Genomic DNA, 23,458 nt, shown 5'->3' on the forward strand with positions numbered 1-23,458 from the left:
TAATTACTTAAAGTAAGCGACATCTACAGAAGGAGAAAAAAAATTACAAGCATATAGGAGTTCATCGGTGTTCAAATGATCAGTTTTTAGTTTTACCATTTTTAACATTTTTATCAGTGTTGAAATGATCAGTTATTAGTTTCACCAATTTACCAAATGAACACATCAGATACTATTGCAAGAGAGTTAAAAGAGAACATGTTTATTAAAATTCTAAAACCAGACTTGAACGCGGGAATTAAAATATAAATTTACAAATTCCGTATGTTTAATATGTGAGGATGAACTAAGTATTGTGCTTTGACTTTTCTTAATGTATTCATTTGAGCATTTGTAATATGCTCCGTTTCTTTTCCCATATATTCCATTGACGCATTTAATGCAAGTACATTCATGTAATCTTTTTAAGACGGAGCAATTTCTAGACGTCCGCATTATGTGTACTTTGTTTATGACATCATTATTTTTTACTTTTTAAGTATGTGTACTCCATTTATGACGTCACAAATAAATTTAAATCGCCTGAAGAGCCCCAAGATGGGGGGAAAGCGCTAGCCGATTATACCAGTCTTCGTGTTAAATTGTTTTATTTATATTTTTACCGTCACATGGACATTCAAAACTATTTATCGATATATATATAAAGAAAGAGCAGTAAACTTTTATTCTGTGTTAATAACATTTCAAAACAATCAACTTGGTTTAACAGAAAACGATCTCGGAGTCGTGACAGAGCAAGAAACAGAAGCAGGAGCAGAGAAAGAGATAGACGCAGCAGAAGTCGTGATCGTGGCAAACGTAAACACAAAGATTCCAAGGACGGCAAAGATGGGAAAAAAGACTCAAAGTAAGCATGTCCCCATCCCCAGTGTTCTCCCAATCCCCAGTGATCCCCATTCTCCCACCCTTCACAGGTGTGTCTCCCGTTTTAGCCGGGAAAGATCAGGTTGTCACCCCCTAGGGGGGAGATAGCCTCATGCCGATTAGCACGTGTTCAATGGTGAAGTCATTAAAATGTGTCACCAGTGTAATTGTGACGTCATCAAAAGTGAATGCCGATATTCATACCCCATACATGTTTTTGTTTACAAACACGGCAGACAACTGTTGGTGGAGTTGTGACTTAAATGATAGGATAGGAGAAAAATAATCATCCCCTACCTTGAGGGTGTAACAAAGAAATCTCCAACCCTCGGGGTGGTTTTTTGGTTGTCTAACCCTCAGCAGAGCCTCGGGTTAGACAACCAAAAAACATCCCCCCTCAGGTTGGAGATTTCTCTGTCACACCCTCAAGGTAGGGGAAGATTCTATCAATACCAAGTGATCTTCCAATGCCCAGTGTTCTCCCAATCCCCAGTGTTCTCCCAATACACAGGGTTATCCCAATCCCCAGTGTTCTCCCAATACACAGGGTTATCCCAATCCCCAGTGTTCTCCCAATACACAGGGTGCTCCCAATCCCCAGTGTTCTCCCAATACACAGGGTGCTCCCAATCCCCAGTGTTCTCCCAATACACAGGCTTCTCCCAATCCCCAGTGTTCTCCCAATACACAGGGTGCTCCCAATCCCCAGTGTTCTCCCAATACACAGGGTTATCCCAATCCCCAGTGTTCTCCCAATACACAGGCTTCTCCCAATCCCCAGTGTTCTCCCAATACACAGGGTGCTCCCAATCCCCAGTGTTCTCCCAATACACAGGGTGCTCCCAATCCCCAGTGTTCTCCCAATACACAGGGTGCTCCCAATCCCCAGTGTTCTCCCAATACACAGGCTTCTCCCAATCCCCAGTGTTCTCCCAATACACAGGGTGCTCCCAATCCCCAGTGTTCTCCCAATACACAGGGTTATCCCAATCCCCAGTGTTCTCCCAATACACAGGCTTCTCCCAATCCCCAGTGTTCTCCCAATACACAGGGTGCTCCCAATCCCCAGTGTTCTCCCAATACACAGGCTTCTCCCAATCCCCAGTGTTCTCCCAATACACAGGCTTCTCCCAATCCCCAGTGTTCTCCCAATACACAGGCTTCTCCCAATCCCCAGTGTTCTCCCAATACACAGGCTTCTCCCAATCCCCAGTGTTCTCCCAATACACAGGGTTATCCCAATCCCCAGTGTTCTCCCAATACACAGGCTTCTCCCAATCCCCAGTGTTCTCCCAATACACAGGGTTATCCCAATCCCCAGTGTTCTCCCAATACACAGGCTTCTCCCAATCCCCAGTGTTCTCCCAATACACAGGCTTCTCCCAATCCCCAGTGTTCTCCCAATACACAGGGTTATCCCAATCCCCAGTGTTCTCCCAATACACAGGGTTATCCCAATCCCCAGTGTTCTCCCAATACACAGGGTTCTCCAAATTCCCAGGGTTCTCCCAATCCCCAGTGATCTCCCAATTCCCAGGGTTCTCCCAATACACAGGGTTCTCCCAATCCGGAGTGTTCTCCCAATACACAGGGTTCTCCCAATTCCCAGGGTTCTCCCAATCCCCAGTGTTCTCCCAAGACACAGGGTTCTCCCAATCCCCAGTGTTCTCCCAAGACACAGGGTTCTCCCAATCCCCAGTGTTCTCCCAAGACACAGGGTTCTCCCAATCCCCAGTGTTCTCCCAAGACACAGGGTTCTCCCAATCCCCAGTGTTCTCCCAATACGCAGGGTTCTCCCAATCCACAGGGTTCTCCCAATCCCCAGTGTTCTCCCAAGACACAGGGTTCTCCCAATCCCCAGTGTTCTCCCAAGACACAGGGTTCTCCCAATCCCCAGTGTTCTCCCAAGACACAGGGTTCTCCCAATCCCCAGTGTTCTCCCAAGACACAGGGTTCTCCCAATCCCCAGTGTTCTCCCAATACACAGGGTTCTCCCAATCCCCAGTGATCTCCCAATACCCAATGTTCTCCTAATACCCAGTGTTTTCCCAACCCAAGTGTTTTCCCAATCCCAAGTAATCTCACAATACACAGTGATCTCCCAATTTCCAGTGATCTCTCAAATCCTAATGATCTCCCGATCCCCATTGATCTCCCAATCTCAAGTGTTCTACCAATCTTCAGTGATCTCCAAATCCCCAGTGATCTCCCAATACCCAGTGTTTTCCCGACCCCAGTAATCTCCCAATACCCAGTGTTTTCCCAATTCAATCCCCAGTGTTCTCTCTATTCAATCCCCAGTGTTCTCCCAGTTCAATCCTCAGTGTTTTCTCTATTCAATCCCCAGTGTTTTCCCAATTCAATCCCCAGTGTTCTCTCTATTCAATCCCCAGTGTTTTCCCAGTTCAATCCCCAGTGTTCTCTCTATTCAATCCCCAGTGTTCTCCCAATTCAATCCCCAGTGTTCTCCAAATCCGTAGTCTTCTTCCAATTCAATCCCCAGTGTTCTCCCAATTCAATCCCTAGTGTTCTCCAAATCCGTAGTCTTCTTCCAATTCAATCCCCAGTGTTCTCCCAATTCAATCCCCAGTGTTCTCCCAATTCAATCCCCAGTGTTCTCCAAATCCGTAGTCTTCTTCCAATTCAATCCCCAGTGTTCTCCCAATTCAATCCCTAGTGTTCTCCCAATTCAATCCCTATTGTTTTCCCAATTCAATCCCTAGTGTTTTCCCAATTCAATCCCTAGTATTCTCTCAATTCAATCCCCAGTGTTCTCCCAGTTCAATCCTCAGTGTTTTCCCAGTTCAATCCCCATTGTTCTCCCAATTCAATCCCCAGTGTTCTCTCTATTCAATCCCCAGTGTTTTCCCAGTTCAATCCCCAGTGTTCTCTCTATTCAATCCCCAGTGTTCTCCCAATCCCTAGTCTTCTTCCAATTCAATCCCTAGTGTTCTCCCAGTTCAAATCCCCATTGTTCTCCCAATTCAATCCCTAGTGTTCTCCCAATTCAATCCCTAGTGTTCTCCCAAAACCATGTTCGCTGTACTCTGGATACCAAGCAAACAAATTGTACACAAAGCAGGTTTTTGAGATATGCTTCAGCATTATAGATATTGTGAGGAAACAATCCAAGAAAAAGACAACTTTGGGCAATGATTCAGAGAAGTCCAATTAGTGGAACTGTTACGTTTATACTTCTAGATCTAAACATAATAGTATATGATGATCCTGTAAAAAGAATGGCAGTCTGATCTTGTATCTTGATGATCTAAGAAGAGCCGTGGGGGCGGGAAATGTTTCATTATCTCTGGGAAAAACTGGTTATGTCCGAGCAAAGTCCAATGAAAATATTTCTTTATCTTCTTGATTGGTTAAAAGTGAGAAGACTAGCAGTCATTCATTGTATATCCTCCTTGAACAATGTTTTTTTACAGCCGAATACAGGCTGTTTTCACCAGCTAAAAGTACCTTAATTTCCCAAAATGACCAAAAAATAAGACATATATTCTGAATTTCAATAAAAATTATGCTATATTTTCCCAATTAATAAGTGTCCTTCATAAACGCATGTCATGAAGACAGATTACTCTTTTCTATTTGTAGAGATTCATTAAAGAAAGAGAAGGATGCAAAGAAAGTAGTCCCTTTATCGTTGGAAGAACTTCTTGCCAAGAAGAAAGCAGAGGAGGAAGCTCTAAGCAAGGTATTTTTCACTCATTTCCTGAATTTTCTTTTTCATTATGCCTTCTCTCTGTGGAGGAGGATATATAGTTGTGGCAGATTTTAATTGTACAAAGGATAACGGTCGCCTTCCGGTTTCGAGCTAGAGAAAATTTCCCTTAAGCTTAGTGGTAGAGCGTCCAACTAGGAACCTGGAGATTGAGGGTTCAATCCTCGGTGGAAGCACTCTATTCTCTTTCCTGTTACAAATGTTGGCCGTGGCAGGGAGTTAGAACCTGGGTTGTGGTGTTAGAGGGCAAACACATTTAAAAAGGTGGGAGTAGTTTGGCAGATTTTAATTGTACATAGGATTACAGTCGCCTTCTAGCTTAGCGCTAGAGGGAATTTCCCTTAAGCTCAGTGGTAGAGCGTCCGACTGGGAAACTGGAGATCAAGGGTTCGATCCCCGGTGGAAGAACGCTGTTCCCTTTCCTGTTACATAATAATCGTTTTACTAGTGCATTTGTTTGTGTGTGTGTGTGTTTAGTACATGTAAAGAAACTTGTTTACAAGTTATCATACAAACTCCTCAACAAGTTCTACCATAGTGTGGTAATATCAAGTTCTACAGCTGACTTTGTTTTGATGATCATCAATCACTGTTCAAGGGTCAGAGATCTCTATCACTTGGGAAGTAAAAACCTGGTTTACTTAACATCTATACAGAAGTCACCTCGACAGATTTATCAAGTTCTCACCTGATTAGATTCTGGTGGTCATTGGTCAAGGTTAATAGGGTTTCATAGGATAGATGATAGACACAGGCAATTACTTGCCTCTAGGTCCAAATCATATAATATAACAATTTAAATTTAAAAATCACTCCCATTGTCAGATTTGTAGCTAGTTAGGTGATTCAATTTCAGTTCAAGATGTTTCCAATGATTGTCCAAACTAATTTCAAAGTCCTTAATTGTTGTAGCCTGTATGACCGCCACGGGAAGGCTGTTCCACATATCAACAGTTCTATAGCCAAATGAATGTTTCCTAATATCTAATTTTCAATGTTTTTTCTTTATTTTCTGTGGATGTCCTCTTGTTCTAGATGTAAAATCTTGATAGAAGATGCCAGCAGTAACTTTGTTGTCATGAAAATTGTTCAAAATTTTATAGACATTAATTATATCTCTCCTCATTCCTCGGTTAAAGGGTCAAAGGTCACACTCGAACACTCTCTGGGATGTGTAGAAAACTCTGCTCACTTGGGGCCTGTTCGTTTATGCAGACCAACCAGTTTGACTGTTTATAAATGTAACATTTTCGGGTATAAATCCTGGCCAACCTGCAAATGGTGTCAAGGCTCGCCTGAATGCAGCATCAGATTACTAGGTCCGATCGTATTTAATAAACGAACAACTGTGGTCCGACCGGTTTGACCGTTTAAACGAAAAACGGCCTTGGTGTTACAAATGTATTTGTATTCATTTCTGTATTTGTTTTATTTTATTTTTAATAAGTTTTGAACCCCAGTGTGATAGAAGAAACAGGTTTGTCTCCCCACTTCAGAGACCTTTAGTATCTCTGCCCCACTGCAGGCAAAACATGCTAGATTTCAACAGAGGTTTTTCGTAAATAAAAATTACCTCCACTTAATTTCATTTTGGTAAGAGCTACAGTATAACAATCTGAGGACCAGGTAGCTGTGTTGGTAAGAGCTACAGTATAACAATCTGAGGACCAGGTAGCTGTGTTGGTAAGAGCTACAGTATAACAATCTGAGGACCAGGTAGCTGTGTTGGTAAGAGCTACAGTATAACAATCTGAGGACCAGGTAGCTGTGTTGGTAAGAGCTACAGTATAACAATCTGAGGACCAGGTAGCTGTGTTGGTAAGAGCTACAGTATAACAATCTGAGGACCAGGTAGCTGTGTTGGTAAGAGCTACAGTATAACAATCTGAGGACCAGGTAGCTGTGTTGGTAAGAGCTACAGTATAACAATCTGAGGACCAGGTAGCTGTGTTGGTAAGAGCTACAGTATAACAATCCGTTGACCAGGTAGCTGTGTTGGTAAGAGCTACAGTGTAATAATCTGTTGATCAGGTAGCTGTGTTGGTAAGAGCTACAGTGTAACAATCCGTTGACCAGGTAGCTGTGTTGGTAAGAGCTACAGTATAACAATCTGTTGACCAGGTAGCTGTGTTGGTAAGAGCTTCAGTGTAACAATCCGTTGACAAGGTAGCTGTGTTGGTAAGAGCTACAGTGTAACAATGCCAGGTAGCTGGGTTGGTAAGGGCTACAGTATAACAATGCCAGGTAGCTGTGTTGGTAAGCGCTACAGTATAACAATCCGTTAACCAGGTAGCTGTGTTGGTAAGAGCTACAGTATAACAATTCGTTGACCAGGTAGCTGTGTTGGTAAGAGCTACAGTGTAACAATCCGTTGACCAGGTAGCTGTGTTGGTAAGAGCTACAGTATATAACAATTTGAGGTCCAGGGTTGGATTCCTGGTCTCGTCCTGTTAAAGTTTTACATTCGGCTACTTGTGCTGTTGTTGTTTAGTTCACCTGTACTTTTTTCATTAAAGTTGAGGAATTAAGTCTCACAAGGTACAGTTTTCTTTTTAGGAATTATCTATCAAAGCTATAATGATGTGGGGAAAATGTGTAGTTTTTAGAAGTGATACAAGGATCCTTAAAAAATATTTCCCACTAATACCACACCTTCTGACATAAACCAATACCACACCTTCTGACAAAAACCAATACCACACCTTCTGACATAAACCAATACCACACCTTCTGACATTAACCAATACCACACCATAAACCAATACCACACCTTCTGACATAAACCACAACCACACCTTCTGACATAAACCACAACCACACCGTCTGACATAAACCAATACCACACCTTCTGACATAACGAATACCACACCGTCTGACATAAACAACAACCACACCGTCTGACATAAACCAATAACACACCTTCTGACATAAACCAATAACACACCTTCAGACATAAACCAATACCACACCGTCTGACATAAACCAATACCCCACCTTCTGACATAAACCAATACCACACCGTCTGACATAAACAACAACCACACCATCTGACATAAACCAATAACACACCTTCTGACATAAACCAATAACACACCTTCTGACATAAACCAATACCACACCATCTGACATAAACCAATACCCCACCTTCTGACATAAACAACAACCACACCTTCTGACATAAACCACAACCACACCATCTGACATAAACCAATACCATACCGTCTGACATAAACCAAAAAAACACCGTCTGACATAAACCACAACCACACCTTCTGACATAAACTACAACCACACCGTCTGACATAAACTAATACCACACTGTCTGACATAAACCAATACCACACCGTCTGACATAAACCACTACCACCCCTTCTGACATAAACCACAACCACACCATCTGACATAAACCAATACAATACCGTCTGACATAAACCAATACCACCCCGTCTGACATAAACCACAACCACCCCTTCTGACATAAACTACAACCACACTGTCTGACATAAACTAATACCACACTGTCTGACATAAACCAATACTACACCGTCTGACAAACTAAGACCACACTGTCTGACATAAACCAATACCACAACGTCTGACATAAACCACAACCACCCCTTCTGACATAAACTACAACCACACTGTCTGACATAAACTAATACCACACTGTCCGACATAAACCAATACCACACCGTCTGACATGAACCAATACCACACCGTCTGACATAAACAACAACCACACCGTCTGACATAAACCAATACTACACCGTCTCACATAAACTAATACCACACTGTCTGACATAAACCAATACCACACCTTCTGACATAAACCAATACCACACCTTCTGACATAAACCAATACCACACCGTCTGACATAAACCAATACCACACCGTCTGACATAAACCAATTCCACACCATCTGACATAAACCAATACCACACCGTCTAAAACATACCAATACCACACTGTCTGACATAAACCAATACCACACCGTTTGACATAAACCAATACCACACCATCTGACATAAACCAATACAATACCGTCTGACATAAACCAATACCACACCGTCTGACATGAACCAATACCACACCGTCTGACATAAACAACAACCACACCGTCTGACATAAACCAATACTACACCGTCTGACATAAACTAATACCCTACTGTCTGACATAAACCAATACCACACCTTCTGACATAAACCAATACCACACCTTCTGACATAAACCAATACCACACCGTCTGACATAAACCAATACCACACCTCCTGACATAAACCAATACCACACCGTCTGACATAAACTAATACCACACCGTCTGAAACATACCAATACCACACCGTCTGACATAAACCAATACCACACCATCTGACATAAACCAAAACCACACCGTCTGACATAAACCAATACAACACCGTCTGACATAAACCAATACCACACCGTCTGACATAAACCAATTCCACACCATCTGACATAAACCAATACCACACCGTCTGACATAAACAACAACCACACCGTCTGACATAAACCACAACCACACCTTCTGACATAAACCAATACCACACCGTTTGACATAAACCAATACCACACTTTCTGACAAACCAATACCACACCGTCTGACATAAACTAATACCACACCGTCTGAAACATACCAATACCACACCGTCTGACATAAACCACAACCACACCGTCTGACATAAACCAATAACACACCTTCTGACATAAACCAATACCACACCATTTGACATAAACCAATACCACACTTTCTGACAAACCAATACCACACCGTCTGACATAAACCAATACCACACCGTCTGACATAAACCAATACCACACCTTTTGACATAAACCAATACCACACCGTCTGAAACATGCAAATACCACACTGTCTGACATAAACCAATACCACACCGTCTGACATAAACTTATACCACACCGTCTGACATAAACCAATACCACACCGTCTGACATAAACCAAAAAAACACTGTCTGACATAAACAAAAAAACCACCGTCTGACATAAACCAATACCACACCGTCTGTCTGACATTAACCAATACCACACCGTCTGACATAAACCAAAACAACACCGTCTGACATAAACCAAAACAACACCGTCTGACATAAACCAATAACACACCGTCTGACATAAACCAAAACAACACCATCTGACATAAACCAAAATAACAATTCAATTATCTATTGTATGGAGTGCATAATCGCTGATAGTATTTAGAGATCAAATAAGCTCACATTCATCACATTTCTGTACCTACATCATGAATTCACGTAAAACCATTCCATCAATTTGTTACAAATTTCGCAAGTTCTTATAAAAAGTGTGTACCTTTCTCAATAAAAAAAAACAAAAAAAACATGTGTACTGTCAGTGCGACTATTGTCACACATACTGCACACTCGGCACGTGCGATACCCGACTTCAACGCCCTCTATCAGAAGGTATGACACTGAAGGGAAAACAATTTTCAGCTTATTATGTTCCCTCAAACTCCAAAAAATTATATTATTCTTGATATTGTTACTCTGTCTGCATGCCACTAATTGTCAAAATAAGCAGGTAATTTATTGTCTGTTTTTTTGTTCAGCCAAAGTTTTTAACCAAAGAAGAAAGAGCTGCTGAAGCCCTGAAGAGAAGACAGGAAGCAGTGGACTTACAGAGGAAAAAGATTGAAGAGGAACGACAAAAACAGAAGGAGTTCCTGCTAGCGGGCAAAGATTCTTACGGTAAATTATGGAGGCACGGTAGTTTAGCGGTAGGATGTCGGGCTCGTGACCGAAGGGTTGCAAGTTTGAGTCACGGCACTGTGTTGTATTGTTGAGCAAGATACTTTACTCCGCTTGTTCCAGTCCACTCAGCTGTAAATGAGTACGTGGTTGGGCAGTACTAGAAATGTAAAATGCTAACTGTGAGCGCAGAAATGGCAGCAATGGCTGTATGCTCCCCAGGGAGTTGAGAAAGATATTGGCTGATAATAATTTGTGAACCGCTTTGAGACGACCTACAAACTAGGTTGTGATAAAGCGGTATATATAAAAACCTCGAATTATTATTACGGTAAACCTCCAGTCAGTTCGAATGGTGGATAGTACGAACACACTTTTTGAACAATAAAAATAATAATTTTCTGTCTAGTGATAGTTCAACCCTGCTTACACACGTTTCGGATTGTTCAAACACACAGCTTGAGTACTGAACTTACGTAATTATTGGTTAAGGTTGGCTGTCGGCGATGCAATAATAGCCTCAAAAACTCGCTTAAACTTGATCTATTTGCGCATCGACAGTGTTTAACTACTGAATAACAAGTAGAACTCATACATGTGCGACCATTGTTGTCATCAATGTCATACATTTTTGTACATAAATAAGTCACATGTCACCGATAATTGAGTTTCTTTCTTGTAAACATGTGCACGCGCCAGTCAAACATCTTTAGGCCCCGACCATGTATAATATCCCAACAGTACACGGAGCGCAGAAAGTTATCGACAGACGTGCGTATTGTCATAATATTACTGTGATTACAGTTTGATTATATAATCGCGACCTGGCCACCGATCACTGATTTATAACTTAGTTGATATATTACCTTTACATTTGCCAAAACAAAAATATCTGACCAGGTGGTCGATCGAACCCGTAATTGCAGTTTCAATCCACCCTCCGCATTCTGATCAGTACAACTGAGCTTACGTCATTACTCAAGAGAAAATCCACTGCTTTGCGGCCTACTTACTTGTCTCTGCTTTGCAATTGAACTTAAAAATTGATTATCAATATGTAAGTAAATATAAGAAAGGTATATATACCATTATTCATCTCCAGATTTGCAAATATGTATCGCAATAAGGCCGTCGTCGTTCGGTATCAATGACTTGACTGTTTGCTGTGATTTTTGCCGATGTTGACTTGGACAGTTCGAACTACTCTTTATTTTAGTGGCAATAATTTCGTGTAACTCAAACAGGATTGACAATATTTATTTAATTTTGTTCAAACTGACCGAAGGTTTACCGTATTATTATATTATTGTTATTATTTTTATAAATCAACAAAACTGCATCATGTATCCAAGAGACTTAAGTTACCTCGCTTTAGTAAAACGTTTTTGTTCTGTTGAACTGTTGAGTTTTTTCTTGCCCTACAGTGTCTGGGAAACTTGTGGCGAACCTTGAAACAGCATTATTAAGTCATTGTATAAAAGAAAATAATTTTGTTATACTCCCTTCGTCGAAGTAATGGATGGTAAACCGGAGTCAGCTGTCCGTCCTTCACACTGTCCATAGAAACAATATTGACAGAATAACTTGTCCATCAGTTTCAATCTGGTTTTGTTGATTTTTTTGTATTTTTTTCTGTAGGTGACCGTTATGATCGAGACCGAGAAAGGGAGAGAGAACGTGAACGGAGAGAGAGACGAGAGAGGGAAAGACAGGAGCGGGAACGTGACCGCGACCACGACCGTGACCGACGCGGGGAGGACACAGGTGAAAGGGTTAAAGTTATAGAGGGAAAAGACAAAGAGAAGGAATCAGAGGCAATCAAGGTATGTGATTGTAGCAGTGGTGGAATTTTTGGAAAAATTAAATACATTAACAATCACTGGTGTGAGAGTTCTTCCGACCTATTCTGCTTAGTCATCAATTCCATCAGCATCAATGATTTACCCTGCAATTGTATAATAATTACATTTCAGATACGTCAGTATACACTTCACTCATTACACACACATATACATGTAGTTGGAATTGATGACGACGCACAGTAAGTCGGAAGAACTTTCACACCAGTGATTGTTATACATTTACAACAAGTTACATTATATATTACCTCTAGATTTAAAATACAATAAAACCCTGTTAACTCGAACTCGTAGATCAATAGTTCGAGGAATACATGATGTTCAACGAATTTGACGTCAATTTTAATCAGTCAGGACAACAGACAGTACGAGCACTGCACCTATCACAGATAGCAGATGATTGAAGAAAAAAGAAGTTTAATCAAGATGACAGTATTTAATAAGATTTAAAATAGCTAAACAATGAAAAAATATAGCCACCTGTATTAAGAAAGTAAATAAAATTAAAAGCTGCATGTGTAACGTACTTGTCGTTTCGACATAGTTCACCATACTGTAATCGGCTACGTTTATTTTACAAAACATCAAAACGAGAGGAACCCTTCAATCATTTTAAAATGAAGAGAATCTTGAATCCTTGTAATCATAATGTTGATTGATAACGAAATTAACAATTACGACGTATTAAAGTTTGAATATCTTTAAAGTTGGTCGGATTCCGCTATGTGATTTCCGCATAATATTGCCATGTCTAAATATGGTTTTACACACCTAGTGAATTAACACTTCCAACAAATCATCGATGTCAAAATATCATCTGGAAAAAATAAATATGCACACAAAATGATCATGCAGCTACAACAGGCTAACTGTACAGTTACTTAATGATACTGCTGTTAATCCTGTAATTATCTGATGTCCAGCCGACACCTGTATAAGCACAATGAGAGTGGACCGCAGCCTGTGCCTCGAGACATGTCGACAGCAGTGCCGATACCTGTGATACACAGATAAAATATCTATGAGGCGTGACAGGTCACACCTGTTCGACGAATAGATAGGATTAATAATATGACCATGAAGAGTCGGGGACAAATTTTTGTTTGAGGAACACGGGGTATTCAATGAATAACAGTTCGACTTATCCGGGGTTACTTTACAAAGAATATGTACGAACTCGGTTGGGACCAAACGAACTGTTCGACGAATGAGGGGTATTCGAGTAAATTGAGTTTGAGGAAGTGGGGTTTTACTGTATATTAACTGATATTTATACACATTGATATTGAACATATGAATGTAAACCAAATCTTATCTTAGCCAGAATGGGTGACTGAGTACCCGAACCAGAACGGGTGACCGACTTCCCGAACCAGAACGGGTGATCGAGTACCCGAACCAGAACGGGTGACCCAGTACCCAGTTGCTGTTTGGTTACGAGTACTATCCGGTTAGCAAATCCATGTACCTGAAAACCATCCCAAAATGTAGGTCAGTATTTATTGACTTCCCAAGCAAAAATGTCGCTCCTGACTGCTGATTGACAGATCTCGAAAACACACGTATTCAGTATACTTGATTTACTATTGAATGGATGTAAACAATAAACTGTTGAACAATGGTACCCATCATTCACCGGCAGCTATCGTCAGTGTTCCGACCGGTAGTGATGTGTTCCGACCGGTAGTGATGTGTTCCGACCGGTAGTGATGGGCTCCGACCGGTAGTGATGGGCTCCGACCAGTAGGGATGGGCTCCGACCGGTAGTGATGGGCTCCGACCGGTAGTGATGCACTCCGACCGGTAGTGTTGGGCTCCGACCGGTAGTGATGCGCTCCGACAGGTAGTGATGGGCTCCAACCTGTAGTAGTGCGCTCCGACCGGTAGTGATGCGCAGAAATACGATTTTGAGAATTTGCTATGTTTTACAACTGTATTCACAAGACATAAGTATTGAGTTATCTTTGTTTATGCATTTAATGAATTAAGTAATCATATTTTATCAAAACAAATAGTAATAATAATTATAATAATAATTTGAGGTCCTTATATACCGCTTAAACACAACCTAGTTTGTAGGTCGTCTCAAAGAGGTTCACAAATTATTATCCATGGTTATAGGGCCTCTGCAACCAGCTAATATCTTTCTCAATTCCTTGGGGAGCATACAGCCGGTGCTGCTATTTTGGCGCTAACAGCTAGCATTTTACAATTCTAGCACTGCCCAACCACGTACTCATTTACAGCTGAGTGGACTGGAACAAGCGAAGTAAAGTAAAGTAAAGAGCCATTGGTCTCCGTATTTCATTGCACAAGAAAATACAGTTACCCGGTTTCGGTTCTGATAAGCACACATGGTTATCCCAGTGGCATTTTTATACCTTAGTATTTTTTCTAACCGTTGCAGCCCTACTTTTAGTATTCTCTTTTCTATAGAAGACGGAGCAATATTGTTATGGGATGGGTTTTTTTGAAAAAGACTTGAACAAATATGTTACAATCGTGACAATGGTAATAGCTGGACTAGTTGGTACCCGTTACCTTGGTACCTATACCTTAGTACCCGTTACCTCGGTACCCTATACCTTAGTACCTGTTACCTCGGTACCTATACCTTAGTACCCATTACCTCGGTACCCTATACCTTAGTACCTGTTACCTCGGTGCCTATACCTTAGTACCTGTTACCTCAGTACCCTATACCTTAGTACACTACACCTTGGTACCCTATACCTTAGTACCGGTTACCTCGGTACCCTATACCTCAGTACCTGTTACCTCAGTACCTATACCTTAGTACCCGTTCCCTTGGTACCCGTTACCTCGGTACCTATACCGTAGTACCCATTACCTCGGTACTAAGGTATAGGTACCTAGGGAACAGGAACTAAGGTATAGGTACCTAGGTACCCTATACCTTAGTACCCGTTACCTCGGTACCCTATACCTTAGTACCCGTTACCTCAGTATCCTATACCTTAGTACCTGTTACCTAGGTACCTATACCTTAGTACCTGTTACCTCGGTACCCTATACCTTAGTACCCGTTACCTCGGTACCCTATACCTTAGTACCCGTTACCTCGGTACCCTATACCTTAGTACCCGTTACCTCGGTACCCTATACCTTAGTACCCTATACCTTGGTTCCCTATACCTTGGTACCCTATACCTCGGTACCCTATACCTTAGTACCCTATACCTTGGTACCCTATACCTCGGTACCCTATACCTTAGTACCCTATACCTTGGTACCCTATACCTTGGTACCCGTTACCTCGGTACCTATACCTCAGTACCTGTTACCTCAGTACCTATACCTTAGTACCTGTTACCTCGGTACCTATACCTTAGTACCTGTTACCTCAGTACCCTATACCTTAGTACACTATACCTTGGTACCCTATACCTCGGTACCCTATACCTTAGTACCTGTTACCTCAGTACCTATACCTTAGTACCCGTTACCTCGGTACCCTATACCTTAGTACCCGTTACCTCGGTACCCTATACCTTAGTACCCGTTACCTCGGTACCCTATACCTTAGTACCCGTTACCTCGGTACCCTATACCTTAGTACCCGTTACCTCGGTACCCTATACCTTAGTACCCTTTACCTCGGTACCCTATACCTTAGTACCCGTTACCTCGGTACCCTATACCTTAGTACCCGTTACCTCGGTACCCTATACCTTAGTACCCTTACCTTGGTACCCTATACCTTAGTACCCCTTACCTCGGTACCCTATACCTTAGTACCTGTTACCTCAGTACCTATACCTTAGTACTCGTTACCTCGGTACCCTATACCTTAGTACCTGTTACCTTGGTACCCTATACCTTGGTATCCTATACCTTGGTACTCGTTACCTCGGTACCCTATACCTTGGTACACTATACCTTAGTACCCGTTACCTTGGTACCCTATACCTATATACCCGTCACCTTGGTCCCCGTTACCCATTACCTAATATCTAAATAAGCACGAACAATCTCTTTCATTGTGGGATTTCAGGGAATCCTGTGACAGTAGGAATTTTGAAATGTGGAATTTTTCATATTTTGACTTACAATAAATTTAAAATCGTCTAACTGATTTTATTTGTGCCATGAAATAGAGCCACCATTGGCCCTTGTTTTGATAAAAAAATGATTATTTAATTCACTATAGCTTAATGCATAAACAAAGATAACACAATATCTATTCCTTGTATATACTGTTGTAAAACGTTGCAAACACAGACGATAGCTGCCGGTGAATAATAATAAGATACATTGTTCAACAGAATGTCAGTCAACATTCAAAGTTTATTGTATACATGCACATGGTATAGCAAATATACACATCACAAGTTTTTTCGAGGTCTGTCAACCAGAAGTCAGGAGCGACATTTCTGACCGGGAAAATCAATAAATATTGACCTTCATTTTGAGACAGTTTCCGGGTACGTAGATTTGCTAACCTAATAGTAACATTAGATTCACCAGATCCACACGCAAAACATCTGCCACCCAGTACAATAAATCGGCATTAACAGATCACGCTAACACCCAAAATCTCATCGTCGATTGGGACAATGCCAAGATAGTTGAAAGGGAACAACACATAAACACACAAAAACGAGACAAATCAAAGAAACCATCAAAATCAGGAAAATTCAGAACATGAACAGAAACGAGGGGATCACCAGCTGAGCCATCTGTATGACCCGATACTGACATAACAGGGGAGGGGCGAGATCTACACCCTACCTGTAACTTATCTGATGCAGTGTGTATATGCTCCCTATCGATAGGCGAAACGTCTCGGGTCGAGTGACATGAAAAATATACAATTTCGTCACATCGTTGTTCAGGTAAAAATTCAAATCACTCACTCAGTCATAGCTTGACAAAGGGACCATTCGGTCTTGAAACATTGCGACACGTTTGTTACGTACATTGTTTGTGTAGAAAGTAAATCTTTGATATCAAATATTTTCAAACTGATGAATCTTATTGAAAATAACCAGATAGTACTAGTAACCAAAACACAGCCGGGTACTCAGTTACCCATTCCAGTAACCGAAACACAACCGGGTACGCAGTTACCCATTCCAGTGACCGAAACACAACCTGATACTCAGTTACCCATTCCAGTAACCAAAACACAACCAGGTACTCAGTTACCCAGTGACCTAAACACAACCGGGTACTCAGTTACCCATTCCAGGAACCAAAACACAACCAGGTACTCAGTTCCCCATTCCAGTAACCGAAACACAACTGGGTACTGAGTTACCCATTCCAGTGACCGAAACCCAACCGGGTACTCAGTTACCCATTCCAGTAACCGAAACACAACCGGGTACTCAGTTACCCATTCCAGTAACCAAAACACAACCAGGTACTCAGTTACCCATTCCAGTGACCTAAACACAACCGGGTACTCAGTTACCCATTCCAGGAACCGAAACACAACCGGGTCCTCAGTTACCCATTCCAGTGACCGAAACACAACTGGGTACTCAGTTACCCATTCCAGTAACTGAAACACAGCCGGGTACTCAGTTACCCATTCCAGTAACCGAAACCCAACCGGGTACTCAGTTACCCATTCCAGTAACCAAAACACAACCAGGTACTCAGTTACCCATTCCAGTAACCGAAACACAGCCAGGTACTCAGTTACCCATTCCAGTAACCAAAACACAGCCAGGTGCTCAGTTACCCATTCCAGTGACCGAAACACAACTGGGTACTCAGTTACCCATTCCAGTAACCGAAACACAGCCAGGCACTCAGTTACCCATTCCAGTAACCGAAACACAAACGGGAACTCAGTTACCCATTCCAGTAACCGAAACACAAACGGGAACTCAGTTACCCATTCCAGTAACCGAAACACAACCTGGTACTCAGTTACCCATTCCAGTAACCGAAACACAGCCAGGTACTCAGTTACCCATTCCAGTGACCGAAACACAGCCGGGTACTCAGTTACCCATTCCAGTAACCGAATCACAACCGGGTACTCAGTTACCCATTCCAGTAACCAAAACACAACCGGGTACTCAGTTACCCATTCCAGTGACCGAAACACAACCGGGTACTCAGCTACCCATTCCAGTAACCAAAACACAACCAGGTACTCAGTTCCCCATTCCAGTAACCGAAACACAGCCAGGTACTCAGTTACCCATTCCAGTGACCGAAACACAGCCGGGTACTCAGTTACCCATTCCAGTAACCAAAACACAACCGGGTACTCAGTTACCCATTCCAGCAACCGAAACACAACTGGGTACTCAGTTACCCATTCCAGTAACTGAAACACAGCCGGGTACTCAGCTACCCATTCCAGTAACCGAAACACAACTGGGTACTCAGTTACCCATTCCAGTAACCGAAACACAACCATGTACTCAGTTACCAATTCCAGTAACCGAAACACAGCCAGGTACTCAGTTACCCATTCCAGTAACCAAAACACAGCCAGGTACTCCGTTACCCATTCCAGTGACCGAAACACAACCGGGCACTCAGTTACCCATTCCAGTAACCGAAACACAACTGGGTACTGAGTTACCCATTCCAGTGACCGAAACACAACCGGGCACTCAGTTACCCATTCCAGTAACCGAAACACAAACGGGAACTCAGTTACCCATTCCAGTAACCGAAACACAACTGGGTACTCAGTTACCCATTCCAGTGACCGAAACACAACTGGGTACTCAGTTACCCATTCCAGTGACCGAAACACAGCCGGGTACTCAGTTACCCATTCCAGTAACCGAATCACAACCGGGTACTCAGTTACCCATTCCAGTAACCGAATCACAACCGGGTACTCAGTTACCCATTCCAGTAACCTAAACACAACCGGGGACTCAGTTACCCATTCCAGTGACCGAGACACAACTGGGTACTCAGTTACCCATTCCAGTGACCGAAACACAGCCGGGTACTCAGTTACCCATTCCAGTAACCAAAACACAGCCAGGTACTCAGTTCCCCATTCCAGTGACCGAAACACAACCGGGTACTCAGGTACCCATTCCAGTAACCGAAACACAACCGGGTACTCCGTTACCCATTCCAGTAACTGAAACACAGCCGGGTACTCAGTTACCCATTCCAGTAACCGAAACACAACTGGGTACTCAGTTACCCATTCCAGTAACCGAAACACAACTTGGTACTCAGTTACCCATTCCAGCCCTAGTCTGGATACATCTTCAGGAGTTTCAACTCTACATTTAGAGCACTAGACTGCTGGAATATCTTGACAAATAATGCTAGACAGATCAATATTTCCATAATCAATTCCGAAACTTTGTTAGCTAGTGAAAGTTAACCCTGACCTAGGAGTCTTCCGCCAATATATCAAATGTAGGTCACTGTGACCTATATGGGAGCATATCAATGTTTTCTGGGCGATTGTCAGTCAACACAAGCTTGAATTCAATTTTAAATCTTTGCAATTTACAGGAGCGTTACCTGGGAATCATCAAGAAGAAACGACGTGTGCGTCGCCTGAACGACCGTAAGTTCGTGTTTGACTGGGATGCGGGTGACGACACCTCTCAGGACTACAATCCTATTTACAAGGAGAAACACTCCATACAGTTTTTTGGCCGTGGCCAAGTGGGAGGTATTGATATGAAGGTACGAAATGGGTTTTTTAATTTCACGACCCAGGTTCTATTACATCTGCATCAAATCCTTTATTAAATTGGGGTTGTTTTGAAATATTTTCCACTTTTTCTACAAAATATTTTTCTGTTTATTTGTCCAGTTTTTAACGAAATAAATGACCATCTGAATTGTTTAAATGTATTTCATTCATGAATTCTGAGACTCGTGGAATGCAAATAAGTAACAGGTATGAAATATTTTGAGCAAACAATTCTTTTTGAAAGTTGGTGCTGGAGATATGCAAAAAGGAGAAACTGTTTTTAGGTCACCTGAGACATAGTCTCAAGTGACCTATTGCGATCGCCTTTTGTCCGGCGTCGTGCGTCGTCCAGCGTGGGTCCGTAAACAATTTACATTTTCAACTTCTTAACAAATTTAATATGGTTTATAATGGCAAATGATACTTTGGATATTACATGTTGATGACTTGATTGAAAATTGGAATTATAACCCTGAGTTGACAGTTTGATACTTTGAAAATTTTGAGCCAGCTCTACCTCCAAGGGCTGTAGGGGGAGGCCCAAAGAAGTCAGTGTGATAAAATTTCTTCATTTTCCTTGTTTAGAATCAGAGGTGCTAGTTTCAAATACTTTTCAGTCTTAAATATGTATGCTAGATATTGAATAAGGTGGTTTTGTTTTTTGTCACTTTGAATAATATTTCTGTTCATGTTTTAAAAACAAAAATCAACTCTCTGTATAAATATATCAGGTGACCGTTAAGGCCCATGGGCCTCTTGTTCTAATATGGGGGAAAATTATGTTCTCTACAGCAGCATTTGGCTGTTAAAAGTGAAAACTGTGTATTTAAATAAATAGGTGAACCGTGAAATCTTTTCTTATTTGCACAAAAAAATTACATAAAATATGTGTTTTGATTGTTTCCTTCATCTGCCTATCTTATGTAAGTTTGACATATATTTCTGCCTCTGTATCAATATTGTATTGATATTGCCATATGTCAGTAAATGTTAGAAATACTATTTAAATTCTAGCAGTGCATATTGTATTCTTCACATTTATTACACCTTCATTTTAAATTAACCCTTTCACCACTGTAGACCATAATGGATTCATCCAGATCAATGAATGGTAGAGTCTACTGAAGTTACATAGGGGTGAAAGGGTTAAGGAAGTTAATTACTATAAGATTTCAAAACTTATTTCCCGGTCCTATTCTATTTGTATATATCTAATTTGTATATGCATGATCAAGCTAAAAATAAAGAAATACAGTTTAGACTTGTACTAACTGTTTTAAGTTGCGTACTTGTTTTTATTACAGCAACAAAAAGTTGACCAGTCCAAATTTTATGGCGACTTGTTAGAAAAGAGAAGAACCGATGGGGAAAAGGAACAAGAAAAGTAAGTCTGATCAGATTTGTGAAAATGGATCTGTCCAGTGTGATACTTACTCTTAAATAAAAGTATTAATTTGTCTTTCAGCTAGCACGAGTCAAATTTAACTTTTTTCATCACTAACGAATCATTGCGAGTGCCTAAGATATCTACTAGCAGTATTGGGTTATAGACTAACAAAATGTATAGGTGTTTTAAATATATATCAATAGATATACATTTAACTCAGTCACCCCCTGAAGACACATTTGAACTCTTCCAATTCAAAGGTTGGAATAGTTCATTATGAAATTTCAGGGATGAATGAGTTAATATACAGAAATGACAAATAGTTTTCATATTAAAAAATAATGCATTTACTGTATAACACGAAATGTTCATGGATACTTTCCTTCGTGGTTTGAAGCCGTTTAGATCGTTTCGTGGTACAAACTTTCATGGATGTCCTATATTTACAAATAGAAGTCACGTATATCATTCAAATTTGTTGTACTTATTTTCGTGGTTCAATAGCAACCACGAAATCCACGAATGTTTATACACAACGAACATTCCATGTTATACAATAGGCCAATTTAAGTTGACATAAACCACTTAGCTTACAATCAATTTTTATTAAATTAAAAACTACATGTAGAAGCAATTCTGTTTTTCAGAATTTGTTGCTTTCATTGAATTAACTAAATATCCTTGTTAGTACATTGATACTATAAATTAAATCTCTTTCATTACAAACATCTGTCATTTAAATACCTGATTATATCAGGAGGATCTGTCGTTTAGAAAAACCCCATCATCATGTTTCTTTCAAAACAATCCCGTTGAAAAGTTCATTAACTGTCATTTTATTATTTTCTGGACAGTGGTCTAAAACAATACCTGAAAATTTGGCCTACAAGTTGGTTTGACAGTGTACACTTGTCAGGGATCAATCTAGGTTTTAGGGGAATCTACCCTTTTTCAGATTTGAGGGAAATTAAAAAAAAAAAATACTAGGGTCTAGCATCATGATGGTAAAAGATAAATGTTTTGTCCGACATACATGTTTGCGGTATATTACAATTTATAAACAATTTTAAGCTTAAAATAGTAGAATTTTTGTTTAAATTATGTGAAGAAAATGTATATATGCAGTACTATGCATTTTAACTGTTGAACTTTAAAGAAAAACATATAGGGGAAATATTTTGAAGAAAAATCGCTATTTCCTTGTTGAAGTAGGGGAATTTCGAAGCACAGAGAAATTTTCTTCAGTAGGAGAAACTACCCATAAACGGTAGTGAACCAAGCCTAGATTGATCCCAGAACTTGTGTATGTCCGGAAACTGTTAGTCTCATGGTTACTTGTGCGTTTTAAGTCCTTATTGTATTAATGAGCAAATTAAGCATTTGAAGCACCTAGATGGGATTACTACTCTGTACTTGGCAGCGTTTGATTCTTAACTGTAGGTGTTTGATTTGAGTTATTTGCCTCCAGTTTCTGACGTATTTTCTCTTGTGTTCACATCATAGATCTCAAATAAGGCTGGTGATCCTGTTACCACTTAACATTGATTTGCACACTCTGTTTAAATACTGTAACATTATCAGAAATGATTCATAAATCTGTTATTTCAGGAAGAGGGTTAAGAATGTCGCAAAAAAAGAGGCGAAACAGAAGTGGGATGACCGCCACTGGAAGGAGAAATCTCTGCCAGAGATGGCTGAGAGGGACTGGCGTATATTTAAGGAGGATTACAATATTACCTGTAAGGGTGGTCGTATCCCTAACCCCATCAGGAACTGGAAGGAGTCGGCTCTCATGAAGGAACTCCTCGACGTCATCGACAAGATTGGGTACAAGGTATGATCAGGTTTCATGGGAAAAGATATAGTCCATTTTATTGTAGTGGAAGTGAGACTTAGGTGTGGCTTTTCCGGCGACGCTGGCGTCAACATTAGGTTTTTGTGTTTAAGTTAGTTTCTCTGAAAGTATAAGTGCTAGACCAACCAAACTTGGACCATAGATGCACCTTGGGTAGTACATCTATACCCTATGAAAATGTAAGTTTTGCTTAATTAATGACAAATTGCTATCTGTTCTAAATGTTAAAAGCAGGTCAAGCAACCACTGCTTTTCACAAAAGAGATAGTGTGTCTTTAGGTCAACTGTCCATTTGTAATTTTCATCTAGAAATCAATATTTTTTTTATTTTTTTTCTAAATAGGCAATGTTATCTT

At 40.8% G+C, this 23,458-nt stretch overlaps 1 protein-coding gene across 1 annotated transcript in view; it reads left to right on the top strand.

Moving 5' to 3' along the window:
- The window catches only part of LOC110441851 (probable ATP-dependent RNA helicase DDX23), a 33,980-nt gene that overhangs the window by 1,150 nt on the left and 9,372 nt on the right, over positions 1–23,458 (top strand). The window contains exons 2-8 of the mRNA XM_021485125.1: positions 710–847; positions 4,468–4,567; positions 10,203–10,341; positions 11,980–12,164; positions 19,674–19,850; positions 21,165–21,244; positions 22,856–23,081. Of these exons, the coding sequence (XP_021340800.1) occupies positions 710–847; positions 4,468–4,567; positions 10,203–10,341; positions 11,980–12,164; positions 19,674–19,850; positions 21,165–21,244; positions 22,856–23,081 (1,045 nt within the window). The remainder of the gene's footprint in view (positions 1–709; positions 848–4,467; positions 4,568–10,202; positions 10,342–11,979; positions 12,165–19,673; positions 19,851–21,164; positions 21,245–22,855; positions 23,082–23,458) is intronic.

This window comes from Mizuhopecten yessoensis, unplaced genomic scaffold (genome assembly GCF_002113885.1).
Source record: "Mizuhopecten yessoensis strain PY_sf001 unplaced genomic scaffold, ASM211388v2 scaffold716149, whole genome shotgun sequence".
In the NCBI taxonomy this organism is placed as follows: domain Eukaryota; kingdom Metazoa; phylum Mollusca; class Bivalvia; order Pectinida; family Pectinidae; genus Mizuhopecten; species Mizuhopecten yessoensis.